Genomic DNA, 11,743 nt, shown 5'->3' on the forward strand with positions numbered 1-11,743 from the left:
GGTCCATTATTGTTTTCTGTATTTATAAATGATATTGATGATGGTATATCAAGCTTAATGTCCAAGTTTGCAGACGATATGAAGGTTGGCAGGGTTGTCAAGGACACTACTGACACTATGCTGCTGCAACAGGATCTGGAAAGGTTGAGCAGATGGGCTGAGAGGCGACAAATGTAGAGTACTACATATGGGAAACAGCAACCCCAGAGCAACGTATCAACTCTGTGGTACTACACTGACAGTGGTAGAGAATGAAAGTGACCTGGGGGTGGTTGTGCAGGCAGATATGAAGTTCTCTGAGCAGTGCAGATGGGCTGCAAGAGTAGCTCATGGTGTATTGCCAATGATATATAGGAATTTTTCTAGCAGGGATAAAGAGGTGATTATTCCTTTGTATAAGGCAATGGTCAGGCCGTACCTTGAGTACTGTATACAGGTCTGGAGGCCTCATTTCAAGAAGGATGTGGAGCTGCTGGAACGAGTACAGAGAAGGGCAACAAGATTAGTGAATGGAACAAAGGGGTGCTCTTACGAAGAAAGGCTTAAGTTTTGCAAATTACAGTGTCTGGAGACTAGGCAGCAGCGAGGTGATCTGATAGAGGTGTATAAAGCCTTGAATGGTTTGAGCATGCTCAATGCTGATGGGATTTTTCCTCTTGCTCAGACTAATCACCTGAGCAGGCATAAATTCAAATTGAGGAAAGACAGATGTAAGGTAGACGTGTGGAAATTTGCCTTTAGCCAGCGGGTGGCTGGTTGGTGGAAGAGACTTCCATCCCTTGTCGTGGAAGTTGATAGGCTAAATAAGTTTAAGGCTCAGCTGGACAGGTATTTCGAACGAACAGAGGGGGAAGTGGAAGTGTTTTTTTTTTGGCTGATGCTGCATAAGCTTGCTTTCTTGCATCAAATGCCTCTACTAATGCTAATGCTAATATATTTTTCTTCATATTTTAAATAAAGAGATAAAAGGTAGTATATAAGAATCAACAAGGTAGCATTATTTATGTTATTTCAATATTTTGAGATTTACAGTGTTGCTAAAAACTTTATTCTCTTCATAAAAAAAAATTTAAAGCTTGGTTTTTTTCCTTTTTTTTATATATTGCTGAGCAATGCCAATAAATTTTTGGTAAAGTAAACACAAACACTGAATATTCATTTCACAAGTAAACCAAAGATTCTGCTTGATATTAACAATGTATGCCAATAGGATTTCTTATGATGGTATACATTCTTCTTATTTAAGTCTCCTATTATGCTCTAAGCACCTGTAATTTTTATCATTCACACCAATCTCTCAGCAGTAATGCTTATTGAAATATAAAGCCTTCAAAAACCATAAATAAATAAAAAAGATTCTGACAACCAAACAATAAATTTTAAAGCTTGATTAAGAAGTCAAAAATAAAGATTCACTTGAAATGATATTAAAAGTGAATTATAAGGGTGGTTTAAGGTTGGCGTGGACTTTTATTTTATAAAAGCACAAATATCAGAGAGAGAGACTGACTGTATAGCCAATTCAAGACACTACACTTGAGTTTGCCATTTTTCTTGAATTTCTTCCCTCCTAAGCACCCCTTAATTGATAACAAGTCATAACCACTGAGATCTGAATCCAAATTGTAAGAAAGGTAGTTTGTGATTTCCCAGCATAAGGTTACCAATGTTATAATTTATCATAAGAGGAAGTGCACTGCCCTGCAGTAGAATGATTGTCCCCCCCCCTCTGAAATTTCCAAGCCTTTTCTTGCAAACTGCTGAATACATCATGGAGAATCAAGTTGCTATAATACTGAGCATTATTAACTAATAATAATAATGCAGGAGGGGCCAAAAAAAATTACTAGAATCAACCAAGGCCAACTGGCATGATCTTGCCACCTGAAAGCTATCTTCAATTTTCTGAGTAGTAGGGATCCATTGTGGCACCATTTCCATACTGATTCTGGAATGAAGTAGTGTACACATTCCTGTCATAAATCACTATTCACTGTAGAAATATATTCCCCTTCAGTATAAACCAGTTCAGACAATCAGTGATAAGAGCAAGCATTATGTCTCTGGAAGAACATTAGTATATTTGGATCCTACCATGCATGCACACGTGTACACACACACACACACACACACACACACACACACACACACACACACACACACACACACACACACACACACACACACACACACACACACACCATTTCTTGACACTCTCAACCTTATGCAGCAATTCATATACTGTAATCACCTGTTTTCCAAAATAAGCTCCTCGATGCAATGAATTTTCACATCTGTGATAGCTGACAACTACATATGAGCATATGAACTTGCACCAATCATATACAATCATTACTTGTGACAGAATCTTTTCCCCATATCATACTAATAATCCACGAAAATTTTCAGCCATTTCCACTTTCTCTTCAAACAAGAATTTGATGATCCAACACTGTTCTACACTTAGAGCAAGAGTCTGATGCCATACACATGCAAGGGTGTGGTGTGGTGTGGTGTGGTGATGGTGGAACACTGAGAGCAGTGTTCAGCCATCTGCCATGACAAGTGTTGTTCCGGTGCACTTTTATATAAAGAAAAAAAAAAGAAGATTCCAAGTAAACCTTGAATTATCCTCATAAAAGCAAAATCAAACTATGCAGGTTTAGGTTTAAACTACATTTCTAAGTGGCCATCCTCAAAAAAGATTGAGTCATGACAATTTAGTTTCTGATAAAGAAATTCATCATCATCAGCCATTTTCAATCCACTGCAGGATGAAGGCCTCTCCAGCAACTTTCCAGTTCCTTCTGTTTTGAGCACTGGCCATCCATTTACTACTCAAAAACTCATGAATTTCATCTATCCATCTCCGCCTTTGTCTTCCAGGTTTTCTTCTAGCTCCTCTTGGGTACCATTCTGTTATTTTCTTAGTCCATCTGTCATCATGTCTTCGAGCTATGTGTCCTGCCCAAGACCATTTTAGTTCTTTAGTTTTGATAAGAATGTCCTTTACTTGAGTTTGCTGCCTAATCCATGTGTTTCTCTTCTTATCTAACAGTCTGATTCCCAATATAATTCGTTCCATTCTTCGCTGTGTAGTTCTGAGCTTCTCTTCCATTCTTTTGGTGAGTGCCCAAGTTTCACTTCCATAAGTCATGGTGGGGAGTATACATTGATTCATTATTTTACGTTTCAGACAAACTGGGATATTGCTCTTCAGTATGTGACTATATTTCCTGAATGCTATCCATCCAAAATTTATTCTTCTCTTGACTTCCAGCCATTTATCATTATTACAGCTAATAACTTGTCCCAGATAAGTATATGACTCCACCTTTTCAATTATTGCTCCTTCAATCATTATTTCCCTTTCCGTGGCATACTTGTTCATCATTACTTTTGTTTTAGCCATATTCATCTTTAGTCCAAAATCCTTACTAACTGTGCATAACTGATTAATATTTTCCTCTAATTCTTTGGGATCGTATGTGTTGCTACTTTCCAATCCATGTTCCCCACTGCTGGTATCATTCCCTCGCTCCTTGTATAATTCTCTATAGTAGTCTTCTGCTATTTGAATTATAACGTACGATCACTCATCGGTGAAGCCAGGATATTAGAGCTGGAAAAGGAATTAGAAAATGTGAATTGGAATATCATCGGTTTGGCTGAAACAAGAAGAAGAAATGAATCACTTATAAGTTTATCAAGTGGAAATCTGCTGTACACCAATGGAAACAGTGAAATGAGTGAAGGTGGAGTTGGGTTTCTGGTCCATAAAGATTTTAAAAACAACATTTTGGAATTCAAAAGTACATCACCAAGGGTGTCAAGACTAATATTCAAGATTTCTAAGAGGTACAAGCTAAAGATTATAATGATTTATGCACCAACATCGAGCCATGATGATGAAGAGGTTGAAGAAATGTACACTGAAATTGAGAGTCTTCTACATGAGCAGAAAACCCACTACACTATTATTATGGGAGACTTCATTGCTAAGGTTGGAAAAAGGCAAAACAGTGCAGAAAGAGGAACTATAGGAAATTTTGGAATTGGTGAAAGAAATAAAAGAGGTGAAAGACTTGTGGAATTTGCAGAATCTCAAGGACTGTCAGTAATGAACACTTTTTTCAAGAAAAGGGTGAACAGAAAGTGGACATGGAAGAGTCCAAATGGATTAACAACTAATGAAATCGACTTCATCCTCACTAACAGAAGATATATTGTGAATGATGTTACCGTCTTGAATAAGGTAAATGTTGGAAGTGATCACAGAATGGTAAGATGTACACTTGATATAGATGTAGGAAAGGAAAGGAAAAAACTGACTAGAGTAAATAATACAAAGGTCTTTGAAATAACAGAAGAGGAGAAAAAGCAGTATGTACTGGAACTTAAGAACAAGTTTGACAATTGTCATGATGAACCAAAGACGACAAATGAAGAGCAAGAAAAACACTGACAGGGAGAAAATTGAGTATACTGAGTTATGCAAAGCCATTAGAAAGAGACTCAGAGAGGACATAAGAAGATTTAACACAAGAAAAGTAGAACAAGCATTAAGAGAAAACAAAGGATTTAAATCAGCAGCCATAAACAGTAATACAGAAAGACAAATGATACTGAAACTGAAGAATAGCGATGGTGTAGTATCGCTATTCTTCGATAGGATAAAGAAATTACATAGTGTCAAATTTAGTATTACCCCATTATTTTCAATCCATAGCTGTGAAGGTCCAATTCCAGATTTCGAAATTTAAATTCTGCCTTTTATATGAAAAACATTTGGCTTACCAGAAATATCAGGATCAGAAACACCAGACATATTTCCAGGAACATTATCATGTACAGCTTCCTGAGTATTTGTTACAGGGAGAGAGGGAGATTCATTTCTTGGCTCCACAACAACATCAGGTAGAGTTTCTTCATTTTCTTCATTTGCTATAATGCAAAAACTAATGTTAAATATTGTTCTTAAACAAAATATTTTAGTTTTGTATAAAGTATTATTTTACTAATCAAATCACTCTTTCTTTTCCTTTAATCTGTAAAATTACAATACATTTTACCCAGTGATAGTCATGCTAGATCTGCAAGACTCAGCAAAAACAATTATGCTTTTATTTTGTGGATGACATAATGCTGTGTTTTATATTTTTCTATATCTCTTCCCAAAATTTCATCTATCAAATACAGTACTACCACGGCCACTAAACTGTTAACTTGTCATTGTTATTTGATTTGCTGCTTAGGTCTAGTGTTTTCACAGACACTGGATTGGAGATGTCTCATAAGATATGGCATCAGTAATTAGAGAAAGGCCAATTTGTAATCTTTGTTCTGACTCATTATACACGTGAACAAGAATCCTGTAAAGAGTTTGTAACATAATGTTTGTGTATTAAAATTATTTATCGTGGTGTACAAAGTGCGTGAATAGTTTATTTCTGGATGGATAACACCGACGAAGAAAATGTCTCATTTAAAGACAATTAAATTCATACATTTTGTACATAAATACTTTTAAATATTAATTTACTCTTTTGATATTACTACCCAATATCAGATTGAAATTATTATCGAATATTAAATAAGAATTTTAAAAAATCATTAGAAAATTTTATTCTGAAGACAGACCTAGTTGTGTATCCAAGAATACAGGTAGAATGAATCCAGCTATCAAAATAAAAGAACCCCAAACATTTTGCAACCAACATTATCAAAATAAAAAAAACCCAAAGTTTTTGCACCAAAGTGAAATGTAAATTTGACTTTGGTGCAAAAACTTATTCTCCAAACAGTGCAACTGGATGAAGAATTGGCTAATTTGATCACATTAAAGTAAAGCTAAATAATATTTAATTTAAAGCTTCCAAAAACTGTTGGTATTTTGTATATCTTCTATGTTTGGCAGCCAGAAGGCTTTCAACTGCCATAAATAAACATGATCCAGTCTTGCTATATACTTACATGACAGAAAGCTACTTGCTACAAAGTTCATAATTTACCAAATTCATTTTTAAAGCTATACAAGTTGTATCATGAGTATATTAATTTAAGTTTTAACACTGAACTGGATCACTTCAATATACAGTCACCTTGATAACACAATCAGTAAAGCTACTGACTGTAGTCCATGGATAACATATGCAGATGCAAACTGCACAATCAAATCTGTATACTGTCACAAAAAGTGCAGTAAAACAGTTGGGATGCTGTTGTGAAATAAGTTTCCATTTATACTTTGGAAGGCTGAAGCCATCAAAAGTACAAATGAAGACTTATTTATTGGAAATGAAACCTATTAAGATGCCAGTTATCAGTTGTTGCAAGATCCTGAAATGATTAACTCTGGCGGCTGTGTTTTCTTTTATTCTTCAGGTGATCAGAGGGAAATTCTTATTAAATCTGATGTGGGCTACAATAAGAGATCTGTTAACTGCTAACTTCATTTTTGTTCAGCAGGTAAAGCTGTAGTTCACCTTTCTTTCTTTTTTTTTCTTGTGTATGAATATAGCCGTAACTTTAGTATATATATATATATATATATATATATATGTATATATTTGAATTAATATATCAAAAAAGTGCGCATACATTAATGTGAAAGTTACACAAAGTGCCAGTAACTAGAAAGGTGAGGATAGTTGAAAAAGAAGTGTAGTAGATACGTAAAAGGTGAAAGAATGTTAATATCCTAAAAGTTATGATGAATAAGAAAATTATGGGCTAAATTACTAGGCCAATAGAAGGTTGGAGAACTGTAAAGAAAAATTAGTATGACAAAATACCAATAAAACAAAAATAAAGATAAAAAATAAAAATAAAAATAGAAAGTGGTACATCTGTCATCAGATATGGGGGGGGAACATATTTAGGTAATGGTCGAATATAGGTAAGGCAAAAGTTTCTGATCTGATGTCAGCTGCAACAAATATTGATACGTGTTCAGGTATTTCATCAGACGACTACACCTGACCATGTATCAGGAACTGCGTTTTGATACTTGTCCATAGTAGTAGAAGAAAAGTTAATGGCCAAAAAACAACAAAAATAAAATTAGCACTTTCTAATACTGTATGGACAAAGAAGTCCCAATGCAGTGTAATTTATTAAAGTAAAAATAAGGATCAAGTTAGAATAAATATGGTCAATAAAAATATGTAGAATTTTGTGTAGAATTTAAAGGATGTAATTTTGTGTAGATTGGAATTCAATAGTTCAATAAATAAATTTGGAACAAGTACATGGTATAGGGTGAGGTATTAAATTGAGGATAGGGAAGGGAAAAAGGAGTATTTTAGATAAATAAAGACGAAAAATAGCAATAGAAGTAGGATAGCAGAATGTTTGTATCACCCTCATATACACTAATAGTTTTACGAATGGGAAGAATGGTAGAAATAGACAGCAGAAAGATAAAAAGAAAAGACAAAGTTATTAAATAACACTGAGCTTGCTGGGGTTGTGAAGCCCAACCTTATAGTAAGGGCTCTGGCTTATGTAAGCTTTAGTATAACAGGGAGTTAAGACCAAATGCTTGTATTGTAAGGAAAAAATTATGCCAAAACATGCCAAGAAACGAATCTAAAATGAAACCGAAACTATAACAAAAAGTGAACAATACCCGGAGTTTTCAATAAATGCGTAGCGGAAATAAGCTGGCAGGGAAAATATACGTAGTAGAAGGAAAAAGGCAGGGAGATGAAGCGCACACATTCAGTAGAGTAGATGATTGCATGCAGACTTCAACCACATTAGCAATATATTTACATAATGAAGCAATTTATAGCAGCGTAACAGATTTAATAGTAAGCTGTGAAGAAATGCAAAATGGTGGGAAAATAGTGACCTCTATTGTCATATTTAGAACACAAGTGTATGGAGATCGTTTAAAATTAGCATTGGAAAAAGAAATCCAGTTGGAATAGTAGGACTTTACCATGATAAAGTCATACAAAATTACAAAAATAAACATACTACCTCTTTCATAGGTAAATAAAAAGTGTTGAACAAGGCGGTGGCAAAAAGAATGAAGATCAAATTTATATACAGTAGACCAAATGACAAGTTTACGTTGTACTAATCTTATATAAGGGAATGATCGTAAGCGTATCAGCGTATAGAACGCAAGAATCACCAAAAGTTCTGAGATAGAGAAAGATTAATAATTATAATCTGTAGTCCAAAAAGGTATAGTAAGAATCCAATTTTGAAAGAATCTAATTTAATAAGAAGAAAATACATCCAAGGATAAAGAACTAATTTAAATCCATAGCTGAAAGAATGTGATATAATTCCATGGATATAAGTAACATGGTGACTTTAGATCCAATGGTGGTGTAGTTAAGAATCCAAATATAAAAGAATGAGAAATAAGTCCATGTATATGACATAATTCCAAGGAAGCAAATAAATGGATGTCTATAGAATTAATAGTGGTGTAGTTAGGAGACTATAGAAAGTAATTTTTAATAAAGATTAGTGGTAAAAATCAGGCCACTAAAATCTAAAGGCAGCTATACAATTTTAGTAGAAATTTCAAAGGTGGATTTTCAAAGGTATAGATGAAAGAATAGGAAATAATTTCATGTATATGAAATTAGTTGAATCCACAGGTAGTGTCAGGTGTGAATTCGCTGTTGAAAAAAATAGTAAATAAATCCAAGTATAAAGAACTAGTTGACTTTATATCCAATGATGGCGTAGTTAAGAATCCAATTATGAAAGAACAGGAAACAAGTCTATGGACGTGAAACAGTTCAACCTTAAGATGGAAGATCATGAAGTAATTCCAAGGAATCAAATAATTGGATGTCTTTATACCTAATAGTTAGGAGATTGTACAAAGTGATTTATACAAAGGTTAGTGGTAAAGACCAAAGTCACTAAAATTTGAAAGCAGCTATACAATTTCAGTAGAAAATTCAGAGATGGATTTTCAAAGGTATAGCATTAGCATAGGCATATGATGCAAGAAAGAAATCTTATGCAGCATCAGTCAAAAAAAAAAAAACAAAAAAAACAACCCCTTCCACTTCACCCCTCCGTTCGTTTGAAATACCTGTCCAGCTGAGCCTTAAATTTATTTAGACTATCAACTTCCACAACAAGGGATGGAAGTCTGTTCCGCCAACCAACCACCCGCTGGCTAAAAGCAAACTTCCACACATCTATCCTACAACTGTCTTTCCTCAATTTGAATTTATGCTCTCTCAGGCGATTATTCTGAGCAAGAGGAAAAATCCCATCATCATTGAGCATGCACCAACCATTTAAGTCTTTATACACCTCAATCAGATCACCTTGCAGGTGCCTAGTCTCCAGACACTGTAATTTGCAAAAGTTAAGCCTTTCTACGTAAGAGCAACCGTTTGTTCCATTAACCAATCATGTTGCCTCGTTCCAACAGCTCTACATCCTTCTTGAAATGAGGCCTCCAGACCTGTATACATTACTCAAGGTGTGGCCTGACCATTGCCTTATACAAGGGAATAATCACCTCCTTATTGCTGCTAGAAAAATTCCTGTATATCATTGACAAGACACCATGAGCTTCTCTTGCAGCCCATCTGCACTGCTCAGAGAACTTCATATCTGCCTGCACAATTACCCCTAGGTCCTTTTCATTCTCTACCACTGTCAGTGTAGTACCACAGAATTGATACATTGCTCTGGGGTTGCTGTTTCCCATATGTAGCACTTTACATTTGTCAAGGTTAAACTTCATTTGCCACCTCTCAGCCCATCTGCTCAACCTTTCCAGATCCTGTTGCAGCAGTATAACGTCAGTAGTGTCCGTAACAACCCTGCCAACCTTTGTATTGTCTGCAAACTTGGACATTAAGCTTGATATACCATCATCAATATTATTTATAAATACAGAAAACAATAATGGACCCAACACTGAACCCTGAGGGATTCCACTAATAACATTAGTCCACAATGAGCAGTGTCCATTGATTACCACTCTGTCTTCTCCCCCTCAACCACCCCTTTATCCATAGCAGCAATTTGCCTGCAATGCCACACTGCTCCAATTTGTGCAACAGTCTTCCATGTGCAACAGTATCAAAAGCCTTTCTAAGATCCAAGTATATAATATCACAGTTATTCCCTGCATCCAGCTCTGTGACTGCATCATAGTATCCAATCAAATTGGTCAGCCACGACTTCCCCTTAACAAAACCATTCTGTGTCCGCGCTATAACTGAAGTCTTGTCTAGATGATCCTGCAGTGCTTCTTTAAACAGTGCCTCCATTAATTTTCCTGGAACAGAAGTTAAACTCACAGGTCTATAATTACTTGTGTCAGCCTTTGATCTGTCTTTGTGATTTGGGGTTACATTTGCACGTCTCCAGTCTATGGGTTCCTCCCCTGAGTACAAGGAAGCTCTCATTATTATGGCTAAGGGTTTGCCTACTTCCTTTGCTGCCTCCTTTAATATAACTGGATAGATCCCATCCACCCCAGGTGCTTTTCTTGTGCTTATCTTCAACAATTTCTCCTCCACTTTACTCTCAGTTATTATGAGATTATCTAGCTTATTGCCAGAGTTGAATACACCTCTGGCATTCCCCTCGCTGAATAACTCCTCATGTGTGAATGTCGTTGCAAAATATTCATTTAGTTTGTTAGCTACCTGAGCAGGATCATCAACAGTTGACCCATCGATATCAAGCGGACCAATCTGATTCATCCCCTTCCTTCTAGAGTTTACATAAGTAAAGAACACTTTGCTGTTTTTCTTTGCATCCTTTGCCAAAGATTTCTCATAATCTGCCTTTGCCTGCCTAACCTCTTTGTGACTTTGTTACAGACCAGTTAAATCTATCATAGGCTTCTGTGTCATGAGTTAATTTATATGTATCCCATGCATTTTTCTTCTCTGCCCTGTGTCTCATTAGTTCATCTGACATCCATTTAGGCCTGAACCTTGAACAATATTTCTTAGTTGGTATGTATACCAATAGCTTCCAAGATAAGTTCTTTGAATGCTTCCCATTTTGAATTTGCTGTTGGTAACATCATCAGTTGGTCCCACTGTATAGAATTTAAATACTGTCTCAGACCATCTTTTGTGACTGCAAAAGATGGTCTGAGACAGTATTTGTCTCAGACAGATGGTCTCAGACAATCTTTTGTGACGAAAGCAATAACCCTTCCCTTTACCCCTGATGGTAGTTACCTCTTTGAGTAAAATCCACTTCAGCACACTGTGATCACTGCCACCTAGTGGGTCATTTATCTGCAGATTCTTAACGCATGAAGAATCACTACTGATAATCAAATCAAGTATATTACTCCCTCTAGTTGCCTCCCGAACATGCTGATGTAGAAAACAATCATCCAATAAATCCACAAAAGCCTTACTAGTGTGCGAGTGACCAACCCACAAATTCCAGTCAATATCTGGGAAATTAAAATCCCCCATTATAAGACTCTCTGATTAACTGGCTCACTCTATTTCCCTGTACATTTTCTTATTATACTCATCAGAGTTATTAGGCCTATAGCACACTCTTACTCTCAATTTTGATCTCCCAATGCTTATGTCTCACCAAACTGACTCGACATTGCACTGTTCAGCGATGTCAACTGGCTTCACTTCTTTGGATTTTATGTGTTTCTTAACTAATGGCATAACCCCTCCTCCCTTCCTATCCTGTCTATCCTTTCTGTAGATGGTGGACTCTCCAAATTCATTTCTGTATCCTTTCTGTATCTCCCCAAATTCAT

General features: G+C 35.8%; 1 protein-coding gene across 3 annotated transcripts in view; it reads right to left on the reverse strand.

Annotated features, from left to right (window-relative positions):
- The window catches only part of LOC150086503 (multiple PDZ domain protein-like), a 431,516-nt gene that overhangs the window by 311,642 nt on the left and 108,131 nt on the right, over positions 1 to 11,743 (reverse strand). For all 3 annotated transcript variants that reach the window (XR_016546894.1, XM_090372609.1, XM_090372607.1), the window contains exon 8: positions 4,798 to 4,944. Coding sequence is in view for 2 of the 3 variants with exons in the window: in XM_090372609.1 (XP_090228735.1) it covers positions 4,798 to 4,944 (147 nt within the window). In the remaining variant the exon portion in view is untranslated. The remainder of the gene's footprint in view (positions 1 to 4,797; positions 4,945 to 11,743) is intronic.

The sequence above is a fragment of the Mastigoproctus giganteus genome, chromosome 4 (genome assembly GCF_048544385.1).
Source record: "Mastigoproctus giganteus isolate SK-2022 chromosome 4, ASM4854438v1, whole genome shotgun sequence".
NCBI lineage: Eukaryota > Metazoa > Arthropoda > Arachnida > Uropygi > Thelyphonidae > Mastigoproctus > Mastigoproctus giganteus.